This window comes from Delphinus delphis, chromosome 19 (genome assembly GCF_949987515.2).
Source record: "Delphinus delphis chromosome 19, mDelDel1.2, whole genome shotgun sequence".
Taxonomy (NCBI): domain Eukaryota; kingdom Metazoa; phylum Chordata; class Mammalia; order Artiodactyla; family Delphinidae; genus Delphinus; species Delphinus delphis.
In genome coordinates, this window is record NC_082701.1 from 46,049,314 (window position 1) to 46,073,430 (window position 24,117).

The following is a 24,117-nucleotide window of genomic DNA, read 5'->3' on the forward strand; positions in this document are numbered from 1 at the left end:
GGAGAGGAGGAAAAGAGATGTGATCACTAATGGGTATGGAATTTATTTGTGGTGTGTTGAGATGTCTGGAACTGAATGGTACACTTTTAAAAGGTGAATTTTATGGTATATTGTATCTCAGTTTTTAAAAAATCAATTCCAGGTGGATTATAGCTCTGAAAGTGAAAGATAAGACAACAAAACTTCTGGAAGATAATAAGAGAATATTTTTATGACTGTGAGTTAGGCAAAGATTCCTTAACAAAACATTAAAAGTACCAATCATAAAAGAAGAGATTATTTGGAGTACTTAAAATTAAGGACTTCTTTTTCTCAAAAGACAAGCCAGAGTAGCAGATGATATTTGCAATATATGTAACGAAGTACTCATATTCTAAGTATATACTGCTAAAAATCTCTTAACATATCACTTATATGTGGAATCTTAAAAGGAAAAAAAAAAAAACAATTTCATAGAAACAGGGAATAGAATGTTAGTTGCCAGGGGCTGGGGGAAGGGGGAAATGGGGAGATGTAGGTCAAAGGGTACACAATTTCAGTTCTAAGATAAGTTCTAAGGACCTAATGTACAGCATGGTGACTGTAATTAATAACGTGGTATGATATACTTGAAATTTGCTGAGAGTAGATCGTAAGCATTCTTAACCACATACACATAAGGAGAGTTAATTATCTTGATCTTGGTTATCATTGCACAATATATATGTATGTCAAATAATCACCTTGTACACTTTTAGTATATGCAGTTAAAGTATATTTGTCAATTATTCCTCAATAAAGTTGAAAAAATTACTTTAAAAAACCCCTCAACAAATCAACTAGAAAAAGATGATCAACCAGTAGAAAAATGACAAAAGATTTGAACAGGCACTTCAGAAGGAGGCTCACCAAAAAAGCCAAAAAGCATATTAATCATCCAGGGAAATATAAATTAAAGTCACAATTAAAGTCACAATGATATTAGAATGGCTAAAATTAAAAAGGCCAACGATACCAAGTGTTGGTGAAGATGTGAAGCAACTGGAACTTTCATGCATCGCTGGTAGGAATGGAAATCAGCACAACCAAATTGGAAAACTATCTGGCAGTCTGTACTAAAGCTAAACATATGCTTACTCCTTGAACCGGCAATTCTGTGTAGATGCCACCCCAGAGAAATAAGGGTGTATGGCCACCAAAGGCATATACAAGAATGTTCATAGCACGTTAATGAGCAGTAGACGAATCCTGAGTGACAGAGGGCAGAAGAGTGGTCATCTTTGTTAGGAAGGAAGGGAGAGCGTTGACTGGAAGAGAACCTGAGGGAGCCTTCTGGGATGCAAGAAATGTCTCATATCCTTTTTTTTTTTTTTTTTTTTTTTAAATTGAAGTATAGTTGATTTACAATATTGTATTAGTTTCTGGTGTACAGCAGAGTGATTCAGTTATATATATGTATATTCTTTTTCATACTCTTTTCCATTATAGGTTATTACAAGATATTGAATATAGTTCCCTGTGCTATATAGTAGAACCTTATTGTTCATCTATTTTATATATAGTAGTGTGTATCTGCTAATCCCAAACTCCTAATTTATCCCCCTGCCCTTTCCCCTTCGGTAACCATAAGTTTGTTTTCTGTGTCTGTGAGTCTGATTCTGTTTTGTAAATAAGTTCATTTGTATCATTTCATTTAGATTCCAAATATAAGTGATATCATATGATATTTGTCTTTCTCTGTCTGACTTACCTCACTTAGTATGATAATCTCTAGGTCCATCCATGTTGCTGCAAATGGCATTATTTCATTCTTTTTATGGCTGAGTAGTATTCCATTTTGTGTGCGTGCGTGCGTGTGCGTGCGTGCATGCGTGCGTGCGTGTGTGTGTGTGTGTGTGTGTGTGTGTGTGTGTGTGTGTGTGTGTGTGTGTTGGCCAAAAAGTTCGTTCGGGTTTTTCAGTAACATCTTATATGCCACATCTCTTTATCCATTCTTCTGTCGATGGAGAAATGTCCCATATCTTTAATGAGGCAATAGGTGTATACATTATGTAATAGTTTATCAAGCTATGTACTTGGTCTTTGTGTAGTTTACTGTATGAAAGTTACACCTAAATTTTAAAAAAAAGAAAAGAGGAAAGAAACTAGGCATGTCCTCACCTTGGTCCATCCATTCTTCAGATCTGGAACTGTCTCTTCTGTGTCACCTCATTGAAACTTAGCGTTGTATATATGGTCCTTTACCTTCTAGCAGTGGGCCTTTTATCTTGTCTACTCAAGGTTTCCATCACTGTGATAGTCATGATGACCCCCAAGAGTTGTAGGGGCTCTTTAAGAAGTAAACCCCTCAGAGCTTTCCACTGCTGGGTGATGACGCTTCCCAGGCATTGCATGCTGGCCAGATCTGCACCCCAGTAGCCCATCAAGAACATGAGCCACACCACCCCAAAATTTATCTCTGAGGCTCAAACAAATTTGGTGGATGGCCACCTCTTGCCCAATGCCTCACGCCTAAGGGGATGAACTTTCAGCTATTTTCAAAGATGAAAGCCAGCAGATTTTCATGATAAATGGAGCCTTTCACCTTCATTGCCCACAGACAGCTGCTAAGCCTATCAGACTAGCTCCCACCTTTTCTGACTGCATTACTTCCGGTAAAACCTGAGACGAAGATTTCCATCTGTACAGCTGTCTGGTGAGGACAAAATTTTATTGTGACTGGCTGGGAATTGAAAAAGTCCTATCTCTCAAAATATGGGAGACACTAGAGAGTTATGTCTGGCTCATTCAAAGCTCTTCCTGTCGCTTAAGACTGTACAATTATTTATGCATATAATATATCTCTGGGAAATAGAAGTACAGAAAAAACAGGAAGAATCCCCATAAGTTTTTAAATGATCACTGATCTTTTTTTTTCCTGCTAGCAAATAATGCCAAGACATGCCTTTGATTTCGACAAGGCTCTGAAATTTTGCTGTATGGAAGATAAAGTTGAATCCTCACTAGGCCTCAAATAACATAGTGTGGGGAAAAAAGAAGAAGAAGAAAAAGACATAGTTTCAGTTAATAAAAGTAGAGAAAATAATGTCAAGAATATCAGCTTCCCACTCAGCTTAGTCAGATCTTAACATGTTCCCACATTTGCTTTAGATGTTTTTTATATAAAGTAAATCATTACAGTTATGGCTGAAGTCCCCCCTGGACCCTACCCTTCCTCTCGCCTCCCTACATGCCCAGAGGTAATCACTATTCTGATTTTGATTTTTATCATTCCCGTATATGTTTTGATATGTTACATGTGGATCTATTCACAAAAGATATATAATTTTGTTTTGCATATTTTTAAACTTTATACAAATGGTACTATACATATCATTCCCCACTTGCTTTTTTTTTTTTTTTTTTAAATGAAAGCTTCTTTCTTTCTTTCTTTATTTTTGGCTGTGTTGGGTCTTCATTTCTGTGTGAGGGCTTTCTCTAGTTGCAGCGAGCTGGGGGCCACTCTTCATCGCGGTGCGCGGGCCTCTCACTATCGCGGCCTCTCTTGTTGCGGGCCACAAGCTCCAGATGCGCAGGCTCAGTAGTTGTGGCTCACAGGCCTAGTTGCTCCGCGGCATGTGGGATCTTCCCAGACCAGGGCTCGAACCCGTGTCCCCTGCATTGGCAGGCAGATTCTCAACCACTGCGCCACCAGGGAAGCCCCCTACTTGCTTTTTTTGCCCAACATAATGTTTTCTGAGATTTATCTATGTTGTTATAGGTTGTTTGAGTTCACTCATTTTAACTAAAATATCATATTCCATTGCATGAATATGCCACCATTTGTTTATCCATCCTACCGTTGATGAGCATTTAGGTTGTTTCCAGTCTTCTGCTTTTACAAACAGTGGATGCAGGGAACGGGTTTTTTTTGTTTGTTTTTTTACATAGGCAAGAATTTCTCTAAAGGATATGAGTGCTGTGTTATGGGTCATGCACAATATGTAGCCTTTTCAAATTGGCCTTTTCACTTAGTCATGTGCATTTAAGTTTCCTTCATATCTTTTTTTTTTTGTGGCTGCGTTGGGTCTTTGTTGCTGCGCACTGGCTTTCTCTAGTTGCGGCGAGTGGGGGCTACTCTTCATTGTAGTGCGTGGGCTTCTCATTGCGGTGGCTTCTCTTGTTGTGGAGCACGGGCTTTAGGCGCGTGGGCTTCAGTAGTTGTGGCGCAGTGGTTGTGGCTGGTGGGCTCTGGAGCACAGGCTCAGTAGTTGTGGCGCATGGGCTTAGTTGTCCCTAAGGTTCCTTCATATCTTGATAGCTCATTTCTTTTTAGCACTAAGTAATAATCCATTGTCTGGGTGTGCCACAGTTTCTCCATTCAGCTACTGAAGGTTATCTTGTTTGCTTCCAAGTTTTGGCAATTATGAATAAAGCTGTTAAAAACATCCATGTACAGGTTTTTGTGTGAACATAAGTTTTCAATTCTAGACAAATAACAAGTAGCATGATTGCTAGATTGTATGATTAGAGTATGTTTAGTTTTAATAGAAGAAGCCACCAAACTGTCTTCCAAAGTGGCTGTAACATTTTGCATTTCCACCAGCAACTAATGAGAGTTCTGTTGCTCTACATCCTCACCAGCATTTGATGTTGTCAGTGTTCCAGATTTTAGCCATTCTAATAGATGTATAGTGGTATCTCGTTGCTGTTTTTTTTTTTTTTTTTTTTTTTTTTTTTTTTTGCGGTACGCGGGCCTCTCACTGTTGTGGGCTCTCCTGTTGCGGAGCACAGGCTCCAGACGCGCAGGCTCAGCGGCCATGGCTCACGGGCCCAGCCGCTCTGCAGCATGTGGGATCTTCCCGGACCGGGGCACGAACCCGTGTCCCCTGCATCGGCAGGCGGACTCTCAACCACTGCGCCACCAGGGAAGCCCTCGTTGCTGTTTTAATTTGCATTTCCCTGATGACAAATGATATGGAACATCTTTTCAAATGCTTATTTGTCATCTATATATCTTCTTTGGTGAGGTATCTGTTAAGCTCTTGGGCCCATTTTTTAGTTGGGTTGTTTGTTTTCTTATTGTTGAGTTTTTCTTAAAAAGCTTTGTATATTTTAGATAACAGTCCTTTATAAGGTGTATCTTTTGCAAATATTTTCTCCCAGTCTGTGGCTTGTCTTCTCATTCCCTTGACATTGTCTTTTGGATAGCAAAAGTTTTTCATTTTAATGAAGTCCAGTTTATCAGTTATTTCTTTCACAGATCATATCTTTGGTGTTATATCTAAAAAGTCATCACCATACCCAAGGTCATCTAGGTTTTCTCCTATGTTATCTTCAAGGAGTTTTATAGTTTTGTGTTTTACATTTAGGTCTGTAATCCATTTTGATTTAGTTTTTGTGAAGGGTGTAAGGTCTGTGTCTAGATTCCCTTTTATTTTTATTTTTTGAACATAGATGTCCAGCTGTTCCAGCACCATTTGTTGGAAAGACTGTCTTTGTTCCATTGAATTGCCTTTGCTCCTTTGTGAATGACCAGTTGACTATATTTGTGTGGATTTGTTTCTGGGCTTTTTCTTCTCAGTTGATCTATTTGTCTATTCTTTCACCAGTACTAAACTGTCTTGATTACTATAGCTTTATTTTATTTTATATTTATTTATTTATTTATTTGGCTGCACTTGGTCTTAGTTGTGGCACACAGGATCTTCGTTGCCATGTGCGGGATCTTCATTGCAGCATGCAGGATCTTTAGTTGTGGCGTGCGGGATCTTTTAGTTGTGGCATGCGGGCTCTTAGCTGTGGCACGTGGGATCTAGTTCCCTGACCAGGGATCGAACCCAGGCCCCCTGCATTGGGAGTGTGGAGTCTTAACCACTGGACCACCAGGGAAGTCCCTACTGTAGCTTTATTATAAGTCTGGAAGTTGGGTAGGATCAGTCCTCCAGCTTTGTTCTTCTTTAATATTGCGTTTGCTCTTCTGGGTCTTTTGCCTCTCCATATAAACTTCAGAATCAGTCTGTTTCAATGCCTCACCATTTTTTGAGAGCAATATTTCCCTCTGTGTTATCCCAAGTAAAACATTGATGGCTTCTCCAAATTTTTTGTACCATTGTCAAAATTATAATCACTATGTCCATTAAGTTAATGGTGTTTCTCATTAATGAGTTTGTCTTATCTTTAGTCGTTAATTCTCCTGTCCATAGCAAAGTACAGGGAGAATGAGAGAATTCAGGGTGTCCTAGGGCCTGAAGGGATACCATTCCACCCGTGCTTGATATAATTATGAAAAGCTTTCTGAGAGGAGCAGGCAGTGGTAGATACAGCAAGCCCTGTCCTGAACGTAAGATTGACCATCAGAGTTGCAGTAGTGAGACTGTCACCCTACTGCTACCTTTGTCTGCTTGGTGGGCATGTGATTCCATCCTCCTACACTGTCTGAACAGGCCAGTGTATATATGCCATTTCTGTGCCTGCAGTTGGTGGGCAATCAGGAAAGCTGATAGCCTTCCAAATAATTGCTATCCAAGAGAACCAAAAAAAAAAAAAAAGAAAGAAAAAGACAGTTTGTTGCCAAGATACTGATGTTTAAATTTGATTTAATCTCCTACATCCTCACTGGTATCCACAGAAATCCACAGTAGAGCAGCGCGGAATTACCATGTTTTGCCTGTTGAATACGCAAAATTTTTATGGCAGTTTTCAGTGCTGATGTGGGTGCGGTCCGCACTGTGTAAATAGGTACATTCCATTCAGAAAGCAGCTCAGGATGTGTGAGAGGAGCCTCCCAAACGCCCTTGTCCTTTGATCTGTCCCAAAGACTGTCTCCTAAGGAAATGCCGCTGATAGACCTAGAATTATATCTACACAGCTGTTCATCACAGTATTCGTTATTTATAATAATAAAAATCTAGAAACAAAGTGTAGGGGAATGGTTAAAAATATTAAAGTTACACACACACACACGCCATAGAGTACTGTATAGCCATTAAAAGTCATGATTTTTTTTTTAAAGACTGCCAAGATGGGAAAATAGAATTCAAAAAACTTCATGTATTAAGTGGAAAAACCAGGTCGTAAAACTGTCTATAGAGTATAACTCTAGCATGTTATACACACACACAAGCTGGTGGGAATGATACCACACTGAACTGTGACATCTTATTATTTTTTCCTGGGTCATAGTAATTATAACTCATGTTTTTCCTTTTATGTTTGTTCATTCGTTCATGAGAACGTATTACATTTAAAATCAGGAAAGTGTTATTAATCAGTGTGCGTACACCAGGTATCGTGTCCCTGTGAAGTGGCTGGTTCTATTCTGCTCTCTTCCCTCAGCTGCTGCTGGACACCCACTCCCTGAAGATGGTCCTGCTCGATCTGCCTTCCATCGGCTCTCAGGTGGTGAGGAAAGCCCCAGCCAGTTACACAAAGATCGTGGTGAAAGGCATGACCCGAGCGGAGATGATCCTCAAGGTGGGGCTTGTGTCTTCCTCGGGGTTTCGGTTAAAGGGCCTGGTTATCTGATTGTTTATTCCAAGGAGTACTGAGTACTAGTCTTTGAAAGCACAGGTTAGGACCTATGCCCATCAGTCCTAAAAGATTGTCCACAGACTTTGGCCTCATCAGACATTGTTGAAAGTCAGTGCACTGTTACTGGGGGGTCAGTAATTCTATCTGACAAATGAATTCTTCATCATAGTGGAATTCTCTTGTAATAAGATTTGACCAAGATTGGAGGTTGGGTGGCGCTGTCACTGTGAATCAGCGTCTAAGTCAGGGATCTCTCTGCTTCTTAGCAGGAATTTCTGGCCCAGCTATCAGTTACTCAGGTCCACGTAAGCCTCTTTGGCACTCTGAACTCTGCCACTTTATAGGAACTCTGAACAGATGTTGCATAACTGATTCTAATCAGCAAATGGGTTTTCTAAAGCCCCGTTTAATAAAATATACATGGGGTGATGATGCTGAGAACGTCTGAAGCCTTGAGCTCCTGCATATGATTTCCATCTGGATGTGTCAAGGGGAAAGGGGGCCTGTTGGGGAGGGGAGAGAAGGCTGGAGAAAAAACGGAACTGTCAGGGGATGCTCTTAGAAGGCCAGGGCCTGCAGGCCCTTCAGGTCTGTCTCCAAACAGAATGACTCGAATGATGGAGGAGTGAAAAGTAACGGCAGGCCCTGACATGGGTGGGAGCAGGTGAGGGGCCCACACAGACCTCAGGCTTTGGCCTGAGGAAACCGGAAGCAGGCTAATCCATTTCTTCCCTAGCTGGTTTACTCAGCAGGGTGGAGAGCAGGGTTTAGAGAGAACTTCTGAGTGCATACTCCTTGCCAGTCTGAGTCATATGCTCAGAAATTCAAAACAAAAGCAGTCTGCTGGCCCGCGCGCCACAGCCACTGAGCCTGCTTGCTCTGCAGCCCGCGCGCCACAACTAGAGAGAAGCCCGTGCGTCGCAAAAAAAGATCCTGCGTGCCGCGACTAAGACCCGACACAGCCAAAAAATTAATTAATTAAATAATTTTTTAAAATTAAAAAAAAAGAAAATTGAAGCAATGGTTGCCTCTGGAGGAAAAAAAAAACAGTCTGCTGGAGGAAGGAGATCAGATGCCATGCTGAAAACCAAATGGCAGTGAATGTGAGGGTTGCGATGCCATTGCTTTCCTGCTGTTGGTACATGAATTGGACGTAGTTAAAAGTTCCAGATTTGAAGTCTTGAAAAGAGTGAGGCTGTTCTAGGGGTTTTGTTTTTGAGAAAATGCACTTAATTCAGTGCCTTTTGAGGCCATCTTTCGGGAACAGTGATACATCAGGACAGAAGGAGCAGGTACCACGAACCTACGAAATGTCTCAAACAGGGGACCCTGCAGCAGAGTGTGTCCCGTGGTCCTGATATTTAAAAAGTCACTTGGGACTCCCCCCAGGCCCTCTGAATTAGAACCTTCAGAGGAGGGACGTAGGAAGGTGTACTTAAGAAGCAATCCAGGTTACGTTTATGATTTAGGAAATTTAGGAAGCATTGCTCTAACTGAATGTCGAGATGAAACAGGCTGTCAGGACATTTCTGGGTTTGCAGCTGCTGCTGCCACCTAAGGAGATCGTGCAGAGTCCGTTTTGTGATCGGCCTGCAAGTGAGGAAAGATAATCCTCGGCCTCCGATCGTGAGTGTTCCCGGCAGGCCTACTCTCGTCTCTCTCCCTCGGTAGGTCGTGATGGCCCCTCACGAGCCGTTGGTGGTGTTTGTGGACAACTACATCAAACTCCTGACGGACTGCAACACAGAAACCTTCCAGAAGATCCTGGACATGAAGGTTGGCTCCGCGTTTTGTTTTGTCCCCGGGCACCTTCTTCTCACGCTCGGTGGTTAACTGGGGGCTGGGATATTGGCCCCCGGGAGCTATCTCAAAGTGCCCATGCCTGGCCCGGGCTGCACACCCAACTCCCAGAAGCCTTTTAAGGAGGAGGAAGAACCGGGGCCTGTGAGTGTCCCCGTTCTGATGGCACCCTGACGCCCAGCAGAGAGCCAGGCTCAGCGGGACTGCAGTGGAGAGGAGGCTACCCTCGCTCATCCTGCCGCCTGTCCTCCGCCCTCTCAGCCCCTTCTCCCTCCTCTCCTATTGCCTCTTCCTCTGATTCTCTCCCAGGCTGCTACCCAGGACTGGTATCTCCCTGAAGAAAGCCTTAATCCTCAGCCCAGTGAATACCAGCTACTGCGCTTGCCCTCGGGCCCTTCGGGCCAGAGCTGACGTCACCCTCCTTTCTCTCTCCACCTCAGGGGCTGAAAAGGAGCGAGCAGAGCAGCATGCTGGATCTCTTCCGCCAGAGGCTCCCCGCGCCGCCCTCAGGGCCCGAAGGCTCCAGCTCTCTGTCCCTCCTGGCTCCAACTCCAGAACAGGAGTCATCTCGCATCCGCAAACTGGAGAAACTAATTAAAAAGAGACTGTAGGAGCGTCCAAGGGGCACTTTTCCCCCAGCCAGTGACACCCCCCCCCACCAGCACCCAGATCTCCGGAAGCCCCCCACCTCTCCTGTGCTTCCCCGACTCTCAGATCATCCGTCTTGAAACTTGCTGGGGCGTTTGGGTCATTCACATGTTTCTCCCATGTCCTGTCTTAATTCCTGTCCTAATCGGAGAAGACGGGTAACGGCCAGATTATAAAAAGGCAGTCAAGATGGTCCCTGATTCCTGCAGCAGAGGCAGCTGGGGGTGAAGTTTCCGTGTGCTTCACTTGCTGGTCCCGGGCTGCCCCCGACTGGTCCAGTTGTCGCTGACTCTGTAGCCTCACCCCCGCAGTCACACCCTCTGGCATGTGGTCCTGTTCCTTTCCATGCTTCTATCCCAGCACCGTGGGTGAGAAAGCCTGGAACTCACCCCTTCCTCCACATGCAGCCGTGTGAGGTTCCCTCTGCGGCCGGACCCTTAAGAGATGTCGTCTGGGCTTGGCTCTAGGGCCCAAGTTATGAACTGGAAGATTACAGGTGTGACGGAAGAAAGAGGTGTGGCCTTTAGCTAAGCCCTAGTAGGGAAAGCCGGCTAAATAAGAAAAGCGCTGGAAGGGCAGGGAAGGGGCTGGGGGGGCACGTGGGCAGCTCAGTCGATAGATTTCACTCTGCCCAGACAGCCATGGTGTGGCTCTGGTAAGGTTATCCAGCCCGAGCTAATTGAGGTTAACATTCTCTTCCCACTCTTGAAAGAAGGGATGATGGGCCCATCTCCAAACAGCCACTTCAGCCATCTGTCCTCGGCCTGGGAGCTGGAAACCCAGTGGACTCCCACACCTGGTTCTTGTCACTCTCAGTGTTTACAGATCCACACTTCTCTTTGTGTTTCATCATGAGGAGTCATTTTCTGGAAGTCTCCATGACGGCATTGAGATGTCAAGCTGCTGTTTTGCGCCCCGGGTGGTGGTCACAGCCGGGGAAGTTGCCTTCTTGATTTATTACACTGTCAGTGAGCTCCAGGAGCCGGCAGAAGGCAGTAGGAGTTACGTTAAGTGTCTTGTCGATGGGCGCTGCATGCCCTGTGTGCGCCCTGTACAGACAGAGCATGTTTCTCATCTGGGGGGGTCTGCATCAGAATCACCTGGGGCTCTTTTTTTTTTTTTACAAGTACAGATGTATGGAGATTGTGAATCAATTAGGTCTGGAGTGGGGCCCAGCATCTAGGTTTAAAAGTTCCATAGGGGATTATAACGCTTACTTCTTGTGAAGAACCATTGTAACAGAAATTTGCTTTATTGAAGGGTTCCTGTTGCACATTTTCATAAATGTATGTTCTTTCTGACTCTAAGCAAGTGTAATTACTGTATAACTGAGCTGGTGCCCAAACGGTAAAGGTTTTTCTTTTTGCTGATAGCCAGCAGCTTGAGTTTTGAATTTGTGTTGGTGGTAGGGACCATGGCAGAAATCATGCTGTCCCCGTACGGACTAGGATTCTTCTTGTTTTGATGATCAAGCCCCAAACAGAAGGTTTATTTAATACTGTCACTTTGAAATAATATATATAAAGGAGCACTCATTGATAAAAACAGTAGCTAATAACTCTGTTATTCAGCTAAATTATATAGATACTGTACCGGTTCCTTCCCTCCGCTTTCTCTAGCCCCTTTAAAAAAAAAAAAAAACTTAAAGTCACCTTATGTGGTTAAAATAAATACTCGTAATTTATAATTGATAAAGAGTTCACTGCTGTTTTTACTCTGGACAGACTTCCTGATTGCTCGTTAGAGGTGCCCAGGCTGGAGAAAGTTCTGTTTGGATCATAACAGGGAAATGGGAACCACCATGGACGGGGTGTTTTGACCTCCAAGTTCCGTTCTGGAATTGAAGCTAACTGTTGCCACGCCTCCCTCTCTTGAAGAACAAAGACCCAGTACCTGGGGCTTTCCCAGGAAAGGGCACCAACTTTCTCATGCCTCGGGCAGCTCCTCGGTGCAGGTGGAACAGGACCGAAAGCAGACGTCCAAGGACCAATGTAAGAGTGACGGGCAGGCAGGGCAAGCGAGCAGGGGACGCAGGGGACGTGACACCAGCCCATCCTGAATTGCCATTGGACAGGGAGCCCTGGTCCCCCGTTTACAGAACGCTAGGGAAAATGCCACAAGTTCACAGCTGGAAATGTAATTCCTCTCTCTAGGAAGAGAAATCTCCAAAATAACCAACTTGCTTGAGCGTGAAAGCAAGTGTTTCACACTTCTTGTCTCCTCCAAGTCAGATTGCTAAAAATAAATCCTTAGAACTGTGTTGGGCCATTTAAACAATAGCCTTGGAAACACGGACACATGAAAAGCTGGCGTGCAGAAAGAGTACTGTTAGGTTTTACACAGTAAAGAAACTCTTCCAGTCTCTTTCTAGTATTTATCAAAATAGATAAGCCCCCTGGACCCTCAAGGTATCGATTCCTGAAAATAAAGGGATTGCTTTTTTGTGTAAATATCATTCATTTTTCCCCCATCTGGAAGTGGTTTCGTGGCGCATATCGCAGCATAAAATACTACAGTTAATTAAAGCATTACTGGATGTCATTTGCTAGGATGTATTTCCTCACTGTTGACAGAAAACAGAACAGGCTATGGGAAAGAATTAGCGAGCCCGTGAAGCCCGGGCTCCCCCTTGGCAGCTGCCCTTCTGCCTGGTGAAGATGCGCCCATTCCCTGACAGCACGAAACCAGAATGTGATGTTCCTCAGCGAGGTCCCGGCATGTCCAGCGGTGGTGGAAACCCTCTGTAAATAGGTATAAAGCGTTCTGCTTCTGATTTGGAATCCTCCCTGTGCTCCAAACTTCTACCCCGTTGACTTTCCCTTCTCCACCTCCCAGCTCCAATCACAGCCTGCTTCTCCATGTGACTGCCAGAGGCCTTCTGTCCTGTGCACAGTAAGTCAATCCGGTTTCCTTAATAGCTGGGTGGGCATTTTGCAGCGAACCTCTGGGGAAGTCTGATGTTCCCCTCAGCCCTGGAAAATCTGCGGCAGCGCTTCCATTAGGTTGACTTCAAGATCATTCCCTAGTTTCCATTCTTTATTTTCACCAGCTCACCACTTCGATAGGGTAGCCAGAAATCCATCTGATGAGAAAAGAAACATTTCCGTATACCCCACCCAGAAGAACGCTGCCAGATGATTGACCCACCAGGTTCTCTTCTTTCTCACATACATAACCAGGTAAGTAGAGGGATATAAAGAATGTTTGAAACAAAAGCAGTTTTCAGAATCCATGAAAGGGGGCGGGGGGGGGGGTGCGTGTAATTAACAGGGCAGTGAAGGTCACACAAGAGCCAGCTGTGCACACGCTCTGTCAGCCACGAGGCCGTGTGAAATGTGACCTGCTCCTTACCACTCGCCAGGCCTGAGCCCCAAGTGGGTGGCCACAGCGCTTGCTCTGTCCCTGGGCTCACTTGGACAGGATGGCCATGTGACCACACAGCCTGCTGCTGGGTGCAGGCCACATCTGAAGCAAGCACCGGAATACGGAGCCTTTGCCTTTTTAGGTCTGCCGCCTGGGATATCCAGCTTACTCAAGCGTTTTAAAAGACGCTCCATCCTCTGTTCCCCTTGCCCCAGCAGCTGCTATTTCCGTAGCATTTAGGGATAAACCTGCAGACACTGAGAAAAGAGCTTCCTCCCTCCCCGGTGGTGTTGGCCGGACTGCCTGTTACGGAAAATGTGGCACATTTCCTCTGAATGCAAATTAGAAGGATTGCCAAAGGCTGCTTTCCAAAAAACATGTCTTTAGAAATGGTGTCTGGTGTCCACAGAACCGATTTCAACTGGCCAGTCCTGGCAGGGACAAAATTCTTGCCTGCACTCTTTTTTTTTTTTTTTTTGACCTTCAATGCCCAGAAAATGCTAAGCGAGATTATCTTGGGACAGACAGACCTAACGGGGAAGCCAGAAGTTCACCAGCTATTCGGATTACTTCACAGTTGCCTTTCAAAGATGATTCCCAGGGCCAGTGGAATCCCTGTAATCAGCTGAAAAGTACCTGCCTGGCTCTTCCAATCCCCTCTGGGGATATCGATACAGAGAATGCTGGGCGATAAGAGTGATACAGAGGAAAAGCTGTGTACATTCTTTGTCCCCTAAGAATGTTTATCACTTAATCTGAGAGCTCTGGTGGCCTCTGCTCAGCAACAAATAGAATTTGCATAATCGCTGGTGCGATCCTGCTTGGGGTAATTCTTCAACACGTGAGAAATTAAGAACAGCTTCTCAACATAACTTCCCTTTACTTCTGGGGCCATGAAAAGCATTTACCAAGTAGGCTGCAACTTTCAGGGGCACCAGGTGAGGTGGTAGAGAGAAACTCCAGCTTCTGCTTGGTTGCTTTGTGCTGATGGAAAAGGAAGGCCCTTCTCAAGCAGAGGGGAAGCGCACCACCTGCTAAAGAGACCGCATTCCACGGAATTCTTCACTGAAGTCCTGCGATTGGCCTGGGGCAGCCGCGGAAGCGCTTTAGCAGGCAAATGGAAAAATGGCCAATGTTGTGTGAAGAAAACATGAGTGCACACACAGAGACACCCCCCTCCCCCAGCCTCATACCCACTCCCTGCTGCAACCCTGGCACTGCTCTCAGCAGATCCCAAGTGGCTGGCTTGCTCAGTCTTCAGAGAAGGGCGCTAATGGGCCTTATGGTCCCCGTGGATTAAGCCCTGGGCCATAGTTGCAGCCCAGCTACTGTCTGGCATGCAAATAATACCTGATTGTGAGCAGGCCCGAGAGATCCAGGCCATTCCATGCTATTGGGTGGGGAGGGAACTGAGTAGTTACTGCCTCCTGGATAGTTAAGAGACCTCATTGGATCAAAACCCCTGTTAAGTGGGTATGATTTTATGGATGTGGACCTGGAAGCCTGGGGGGCAAATGATGTGCCCAAGGCTATATAGCTCGTGCGTGGCGGAGCCAGGATTGGTGTCACCATGCTCTTTGCACTTCACAAGTGGTTTTCAAATTTATGAGACCCAACTTTACATGGGACTCTCACTCTACGAATAGATAAAAGTATTTTATTAATACATTTTGTGAGTTCAAGTATCTTTCAAAGCAAATCAGTGAGAACACTGAAACTGTTTCAGTTAAATAGAAAGCATTGCAAAGCTAAGGTTATGGGTGGCAGTCGATATGTACCAATGCCAGCATCCAGTTTATTTCTGTGTTTTGCTTTGCTTGCATAGAATAGAGAAATCTTGACTTAATCCAGCTAAGAATTTGCAAACAGCATCAGTTTTGTTTTAAACAAGCCCTCCTCCCAATCCCAGATACTCTTTGGTTACCCAGATGTGACAAGGACTCTTTATCCTGAGGTCTACGTGGACAGAACAGCCCTGACAGTGCAGGTTAACACACCAAGGATCTGTAAAATCTTGTATTTGCACCAATAACACATTCGCATGTTATGTTATTACTTTCGAATGTTCAGTTTTTAGAATAAGCTTAAAGTATGCATCCTTAAAGGGAGGTTAGAATCAAAGCCTTGTGGAGCTCCTTTGCCCCCTAAAACATCTCAAGAATTCCAGGTTCCCCAGAAGCCAGTTTGGAAGCTGCTGTCCTCATCAGCGGCTGCTGCTCGAGGGGCGGGGGTGTTTGGCGGTGTCACCTTTGTACAGGAGAGAGCAGCTTTTCATCTGAGGTCCACATCCCTGAACTGTCACCCAAATCCTGTCCGAGTCACGCTGGAGGCCACCTTCTGGGTTGAGCCTTGCCGCCTTTAGAAAGAGGACATCAGAGGGCAAGGACCACCCCCGACCCCCCGACCCTGTGCGAGGCAGCTCTTTTCTAAGAACAAAACTATGCAACCGGAACTGGGGGAGGGGGCTTGGGCAACATTTGCAAGGAAGCCCATCCTTCTCTCAAAATCCCGACAAGCCCCAAATCTTAACGCCTGAGGCCTCACACGTCTGTCTGTGTACATGCAAAGCTTCCCAACCTTTTCAGGACTTGAAGCATAGAAATGATGACCTTTGTGCTCCCTTGGCATCGCACTGGGGCAAACCAGTTGAAGAGGCTGCCGGGGCCATATTCATGGGCCTGGGGACTGTGGCTGCTTCAGGGGACCGCCCCCGCCCCCGGCCAACCGGGCTGAGGGGATCCACGTGGGCATTTGCTGTGCACTCCGGCCACGACCCAGCTCTGTAGTTGGGAAGCTCTGAATTGGAGCATCAGCGTTGGGTGGTATGTGGGTTTATTTGTTTTTAGAGCTTTGTTCAAATTTCCTCATTTATCAGTTGGGAAACTGAGACCTCGAGAGTTCCAGTCGTGAGCTTACCCTTCACTGTGGAGATGACTGGCAAAGTCCAAGCCACCTCTGTGTATCCCACTTGCCACCCACCGCTCCACCCTCCCTGGCTGGCCTTCCCTGGAGTCCCACCCCTCCCTTCCTGCCCCCTCCTCCACTCCCACCAAGTTTCTCAGAGCTCGTCCCCTTTTCCGTTCTGCCTGAAGAAGTGAACCAGGGCTTCCATGCTTTCTTTGATCTCCCACCACCCTCCCAGGCCCCCGTGCTACTTCTCTTGTGGCCTTCGTTACCATTTCCAACAAAAGGTTACAGCCATCACCTCCAGCCCCTAAGTGCATTCCCTCTTGTTCAGCATCCATCTCAACTACCTTCCAGAGACTTCTCTGGAAGGATGACCTTCTTGCCACACTTTCATCCTCTTTGCACTCTCCGTGGATTTGGTGAGTCCTCCCTGCCCCTGGGAATTCTCCCTTCATTCCCTCGATGCCTTGCTTTCCTGCTCCCTTAACGTCTTGGTCTCCGTCACTGATGCTCTTTTCCTTTTGAACCTTGACTCTGGTCAAGCCCCAAGGTTTTAGGCCTCTTGTGGTTTTCACTCCAGACTCTTTCAGAGGACTTTTCTGCCCATCACAGGTATAGACACCAGCTATGCCTTCTGAGGTTTCTCAGATTTTTAGCCCTTGTCCGTCCCCTTCAGCTGACCCCAGTCCGCTTGCAGGTCCCATCATCGACTTGGGTGGAGCATCCCCAGGTACACTCGGCTCCCTTCCTGAAACTCCCCGTCTCTAAAGGGCACCACCTTCCTTTTCCTAGTTCCTCAGTCTCAAGGCCTTAGAGTAAGGCACCCTTGACAACTCTCTTTGTCAACCAATATGGTTAGTTAATCGTAAAACATTTTCTTAATGATTGTACAAACACCAGTCACAGAAACCAAGAGAAAAATCTAAGTTGCCCCAGCAAATCAAGCCTCTCAGTCCCGGTCAGGCCTGGCAGGTGGGGTTTCCTCGTGGGGTAGCCCTTCTCCGTGGTTTCCCAGCCGGGCCCACGGAGTTCCTCTTTGCTCTGAGGGCTTCTGCAAAGAAGCTGGCATAAGGCTCGCTCCACTGACCTCCTCTCATGACTGCTAACCCCAATGATTGTGAGTGTTTCTGTACTGCTGTTTCTATTTTCTTCACCTTATAAAATATTGCAATAATAATACTCATTTTTAAAGTACACAGTATTCATGTTAATAAGTTTAAACAATATAGAAATATATCAGAAGTGCTACACTCCTCTTCCAGACATTCTGTCTTACACTGTGGGGGGAGGGCGCTTTGCAAACAAAATTCATATTAAGCATATCTGCATATTTTTCTACAGCTAAACAAGAAATCTTGGATCTCTTTTCCCTCAGCATACACAGAGCCACTCATTCTTTTTAAGGCTACATGGTGTTTTATAGTTGAGATAGACCACCGTTTACTTAGCCAGTCTCCTCAGTATACAAATAGCTTTCTATTTTTTGGCAGTGAGAAACACATCGCCAGTGAAAATCTTCCTGTAAATATCTTTGCTTACTTGTGCCCACCTTTTTGTAGGCTACTCTCCTAAAATCGTTCAATTCCCATTTTAAAGGGTTAAAGGGCACACACATTTGAAATGTTGCTAGTTCTCGCCAAAGTGCCCTCTGGAAAGATTATGCTGCACACTGCCATCGACCGTGTGTACGTGTGTACCCTCTTCTCCACATCCTCACTTGCCCTAGATGTTCTTTCCTGCTTCTTGACTGAGAGGATGTAGTTGCAGCTCTATCTGTAGAAACCCAGTAAGCAGAAGTTCCCCCTTTGGCTTTCAGTGCACAAAACCAAATGTGACCCAACCAGTGCTGTGTCTTGCTGCAAGAAAACTTTCTGAGCAAAAGCCCAGTGTCTTCCCTCATGGTCAGGGCTCCTAGAGGACATGCTTTGTTGGTTCGCTCATGAAAGCAGCGGTCGTCCTTTGTATTTGTAGAGTTTGATATTCAGTTGAGCATCCCTTGTGTTCTTTATCTCTGCCCTTTCCCCAGACTCCATCAGCAGACTGGGCTCCCTATCATGCACTGTCTTCTGGCAGTGACGCTATGGAGATAACAGCTTAAATTCTTAGTTTCTGAACTCCTGTAGAGACTTTGTGATTCTATAGTAGAGAAGAAAGTCTTGAAAGCCGCGAGAGTTACAAGAATTGTTGGAATGGCGTTTTGCTTTGTTTTTGTCCTTTATTCTAAAAGTTACCCTTTACATTTTAAGAGCCAAAATGCTGGAAGACTTTGCACACAGCCAGCACCATCAGCAGAGGGACAGTGCATCTTGACATAAACATTTTTTTCCATAGAAAAAAGAGGTGGGGGGGAGGGGAAATTTTGACCAGCAGGTATCAATAGAAAAGGAAGAACTAGAGGGGATATGACTTGGTTTTGAGGCTGGAAGGTCATGGAGAAGAAATCCAGAACCCTACCGCTCTGGGCTGAGCCCAGTATAAGCGAAACCCCCATAAGTTTGAGGGAAACCCTGATCTAGAAACCATTGCCTGGCTTCCAGCAATTAACCTGGGAGACTGCAGTCCCCGTAGAGAAGTGAGGTGTTCAACAAGGCACCTGAGGAGGAGAGAGAGTGTCTGAGAGTGTTGTCCGGCCAGGTGGGCCCAAGGGCGGGCACACCTCACAGAGTCCCTCACACCCCATCATGGGGAGGTGATGGCTTCCAAGCTCCCTGAGCTCCCAGAAGTAATGAAAGGGCCAGCTCATTGGAAGGGACTTCAGGCTGGGACAACTAGGGTACAGATCAAGTGGCATATGGACATGAAAAGCAGAGGGTGGGTCTTCCCTGGTGGCGCAGTGGTTAAGAATCTGCCTGCCAATGCAGGGGACACGGGTTCGAGCCGTGGTCCTGGAGGATCCCACATGCCACGGAACAACTAAGCCTGTGTGCCACAACTACTGAGCCTGCGCTCTAGACCCCGTGCTCCGCAACGGAAGAAGCCACCGCAATGAGAAGCCCGTGCACCGCAACGAGGAGTGGACCCCCGGTCACCGCAACTAGAGAAAGCCCATGTGCAGAACCAAGACCCAATGCAGCCAAAAATAAATTAAATAAAAAAGCAAAACAAAACAAAAAACGACGTTGTAGAGGCACAAATGCCAACCAGTGCCATTAAAAAAAAAAAAAGCAGAGGGTGGCATTCCTTGGCCAAGCAGAGCAAATTTCTCCTCCGTAGAGGCCAGAGAGATAGGAAGGCGACCACGGACCAGGCACTTACCACCAGCCACCCCATCCTTGCTGCCGTGATGTTACGGAAGCCTCCCCAGATGCCACCCAGGCGAAAGGGAAGGATGAGAGTAGTATTTACCCAAGAGCCACTAGTCATTTTCCAGAAGAACTATACTGTGAGCAAGACACTTCAGTCTAGAGAGAAACAGGGGGTTTACGAGCTAAACTGAGCTCAGTTTAAAAAAATAAAAAGAGAATTAACCTTTTGTATGCCAGAGTACAGTCACAAAACAATACCCGTGACAAGTGCAAAAGGAAAAGTAACAGCTTGCTCCAGTGTCCTCGCCATGGCATTTCCAGGAGCACAGCTGGACTAAACCAGCCACCCTAACTCTTGCTTCCCTCTGTCACCAGTGCAACATCTTTGCAGGATGCACGTCCGGGAATGGAGCTAATTGACTCCAGAGGCAATGAACTTGGGGCACTTGTCAAGTCTGCAATGCTCTCCGCTCAGTGAATCTAAGCCAGGGGAGAAGGATGACCAGATCTTCAGAGACCTCATGGCAGAGCTGTGGTCATCATCTCCTCCTCCCTTCTTTGCTGCCTGTTCCTTATTTGCTGCTTTAGTATCAGCATAGGTGTTACTCCCTCCGGAAATCTTCCCCCAATCTTCACCTCCCTCTCTCCACCAGGCTGGTGAGGCTCTCTTTGTGCTCTCACACTCTGTCTCGCACAAAGTAGGCCCTTGGTAGGTGCTGATTGAATGAATGGGTCTAGCAGGAGAGCACACATGAACCCCAAAATCTCTCACCCAGAGCAGAGCAGAGCTCTCAGCCTTGGGAGTAGAGGTGAAATGGATTCTGGGGAACAAGAACAGGATATCTGCTGATAAACAGTCTTTCAAGAGGAACACAAAGCCCAGATTCCTTAATGTCCATGTGTGATGGAAGGCCCGGGCTGCACTCGTATTAACTGCTCTTTTTATTACAAGCGTGGAGAATAGGTAGGCATTGTGCCCTGTCTTGGGGTTTGTAAGATGATGATATCTGACATTCTAGAAGCTTCTGCTTCCAACACAGCCTGCTAACAGCAGAAGGTCCTTTCTCAGATGGCAGACAGCCTTGATGCTAAAAAAGGCATCCCTGGAAATAGCGGAGTCTACCTTTCAGTCTTTGAAAAGCAAGGTGTTGAGATGGGAGTTGGGTGATATTTGATGGGTGTCTGATGGGGCAGGGGGCCCAGCTGGGACTGAAGTCGAGTATCCCTGTCATTCTCAGGTCCAGACGTGCTCTTTGCACGCAGGACCTGGAAGCCTCTTAGAGAAATCCCAAGAGAACGGCCCAGAAGGGTAAGCCTGGCTCAGGGGAGAGGGATTTGGAATTCAAAGGGGTTTTTTGCTTGCTTGTTTTATTATTTGTCTCTTGGCCCAGCCCTGCACGGTTCAAGGTGAATCCTAGGGTGGGAAGCAGGCATAAAGGAAGCCACACTGCATCAGGACCACCCTGTAAACGCAACCAGAAGGGGCGAGAGGCACTTAGCTGCGGACCACAGCACAGCTCCGGCACCTCCAAGCTACGTGGCCCTCCCCCCGCACCAGCACCGGCAACGGCACCCGGGGCTTTGGTACCCACAGCGGTGGCGTGGCTGCAGCCCCTCTCTAAGTGCCTGGTGGAGCTGGTGGTGGTCTCTGCAAGGGCAGCCTGTTGGAGGGCCGCCGTGTGGGTCACTGTCACCCAACTTAGCAGAACCAAAGGCTGGGGCAGTGGGTGCAGGAAAAGGAAATTAATGGCAGGCATCCTCTGCATATAACCAGATTTATTTATGAGCATATGAGAGGCAGAGACTTCCAGAAATACTTGTCATTGGTTGGGGTCATCCTGCAGAAGTACAAGGCAAGAGTCAATAAAATTCCAGTTAACCCCCAGCTGATGCGACCTGGGAAAACATGAGACTCATGGAATTTTTCATTGGTACCTCTTCTCTCACCTCAAGTTCCTACCCCATCCCTGGCTAATTTTCCTCAAAACTGAAAAACATTTCTTCAAAGGCATGTAAATGTCTTCGGCAAGTCTCAGGAGCTCCCAACAGTACATAGCTGCAAACCACAGCCGCCTCCCGCTGCGGGGTATTCTGCTTTGAATTTGAGGGAGGAGAGGAATGCACTTAGGGACACCGGCTCCAGGAGGACAGCAGAGCCAATTGGCCGCCCCCAGGCTCCCACTCTCCACCCTTTCCCACGCAGCCTACAGACCGAAATCCCCCGAGGGTCCTGGAGGCTGCCTTTGGAGAGTGGCTGTGCAGACTGGCCAACTGTTGCCTGCACACCGTTCTATCACGCCCTTCAACCAAGGAGCCAAGGGTCTTAACTTCAGTTGCTCAACTAAGGGCTATTTTTCTGGGCTGCAAGTCCTTGTCTGGTGTGAATACGCAGAACGGAGCCAGGAGTGCAAGTGTATTGATGTCGTTCCAACGAGGCCGTGAGCCCCAGCTCTTTGCAAAATCCCATCTGGGTTTTATTTTGCAGATGCCACGGCCCTTTTTCTGTGTAACTAGGGAGCGTTTGGGAGAACAGCTCTCAGCTTACACATAGGAGGCCCCAAGGGTGGAGCCTGTATTTGGGGTCCTCAGGTTCCCCACACAGGGGTCACTGGCCTGACTCCACCCCAAGCTTCATTCGGTGTCTGGGTGAGCGTCGCCACTGAGGCTGGGCCAGATCCCACCTCTCCACCTGACCTGGTGGTCTCCCAGGTGAGAGGTCAGAAGAGGAGCCTGGGTGCTTCCCTGGTGGTGCAGTGGTTAAGAATCTGCCTGCCAGTGCATGGGACAGGGGTTCAAGCCCTGGTCCAGGAAGATCCCACATGCCGCAGAGCAACTAAGCCCATGCGCCACGACTACTGAGCCTGCGCTCTAGAGCCTGCAAGCCACAACTACTGAGCCCGTGTGCCACAACTACTGAAGCCTGCGTGCCTAGAGTCCGTGCTCCGCAACAAGAGAAGCCACTGCAATGAGAAGCCCGTGCACCGCAACTGAGAGTAGCCCCTGCTCACTGCAACTAGAAAAAGCCCGCGCACAGCAACAAAGACCCAACCCAGCCAAAAATAAATAAATAAATTTTACAAATAAATAAATATTTTTTAAAAAAAAAGAAAGAAAGAAAAGGAGCCTGTTCCCTCAGGCCCATTTTGCTCTGAAATGGCCAGCCTTTGGTGTCCCTGGCCTCTGGTTCAGGCTACCTTTGTGAGTCCCGGGAGCACAGAGGTATGAACCAAGCTCACCAACTCATGTGTGCACAGACTCCTGTGGGCTGGGCCGTGTCAGTACATCTTTTTTTTTTTTTTTTTTTTTCTGCAGTACACGGGCCTCTCACTGTTGTGGCCTCTCCCGTTGCGCTCCGGACGCGCAGGCTCAGCGGCCATGGCTCACGGGCCCAGCCGCTCCGCGGCATGTGGGATCCTCCCGGACCGGGGCACGAACCCGTGTCCCCTGCATCGGCAGGCGGACTCTCAACCACTGCGCCACCAGGGAAGCCCCAGTACATCTTTTTAATGCAGTTTCTTTCTTTATCGAATATGGCAGTTCCCTTTCCATGCTCTTTGAAACCAATAACCTTAATCTTAAGACACATAAGGAAACAAAGTCCTATTTTTTTAAGCATTTTGGTTGACATGGGTGTATATGAACGCAAGGGGGGACCTGGTTTAATACTAAGGCCAAGCCACTGCCTCGTGGTTCCCGGAGCCCGGAGACCCAGGGGGCTGAGACCGCAAGGTACCTGGGGCCCTGGGCCCACGCCAGCGCGCTGGAGCCCACAGTGCTTTTAATCCGCTGTCTGGCTGGGTTTACTGAAAACAAGCTACTCCAAAAACAATAAGTAGCCGCGCTGTGGGGGGTCCCGCCCTGCTCTTGACTGACTCAACTCCTGTTTGGGCATCAGCTTAATTTAGTGGAGAAAAAGGGAAAATGCAGGATTGGCATTCATTGTGACGCAGCTTTGTTCCTCAGACCCTGCTGGGAGAGGCCTCAGGGCCAGAAGCCAAGTCCTATGAGGACACCAGTCTCTGTGATCCAGGCAGGGGATGATGGCCGCTCGGAAAGGACCGCTTTGAGGAGAGGCCACTCTTTCGGCAGGGTCCGTGGTCTCGTTTTTGTGCAACTCACCCCTGGTTTCTAGGTGCAACCCAGATGCTCCTCAAAAGAAGGCCTGTCTTCGAAGCCAGACCAGGAGGGGGTCAAGTGGAATCCGTTGTCTTTCCCAAGCCTTGGTTAGAGTTTTTTGTGTTTTTTTTTTTTAAGAAACGTCCTTTGGAAAACAATCTGGCAGAAGATGTAGGACAAGGATGAGCCCAGGGCATGGGGCTCTTCCCGAGGACTATAGCAGATATGCAGTGCGGACTTACGGCTCAGGGCTGACGAAACACAGCTGTCTTCCAGGGTCTGTGCCGCATGGCTCCCATGAGGTTACAAAGGAAGTCCCTCTGCTCTCCCACCCAGGGGCACTCATGGGCAGGCTGAAGTCAGATGGTTCCTGTTGTAAGAACCCCTCTGCTCATCTCCAGCAGGACTGCCACGAGTTCATGGAGATGCAAGTGCAGGCAGGACACCTGGGCCTGGCTGGGCATGCCCTGCACGTTCTCCTCTGAACCCGAGCAGCTTCCAGTCAGCTCCAGCTTATCTCTGAGCTCTTTGAAGACAGTCTGGACAG

The 24,117-nt window shown here is 47.0% G+C and overlaps 1 protein-coding gene and 1 long non-coding RNA gene across 2 annotated transcripts in view; both read left to right on the plus strand.

The window, feature by feature from the left end:
- The window catches only part of VPS53 (VPS53 subunit of GARP complex), a 125,528-nt gene extending 113,943 nt beyond the window's left edge, over nt 1-11,585 (plus strand). The window contains exons 20-22 of the mRNA XM_059998414.1: nt 7,297-7,434; nt 9,163-9,267; nt 9,732-11,585. Coding sequence (XP_059854397.1) covers nt 7,297-7,434; nt 9,163-9,267; nt 9,732-9,902 — 414 coding nt within the window. The 3' untranslated portion in view covers nt 9,903-11,585. The remainder of the gene's footprint in view (nt 1-7,296; nt 7,435-9,162; nt 9,268-9,731) is intronic.
- A 1,098-nt stretch (nt 11,586-12,683) lies between these two features.
- LOC132414816 (uncharacterized) lies at nt 12,684-24,117 on the plus strand. The gene is made up of 4 exons (XR_009517029.1): nt 12,684-12,831; nt 12,989-13,118; nt 20,693-20,763; nt 23,418-24,117. It is a non-coding gene; the product is annotated as an uncharacterized lncRNA (long non-coding RNA).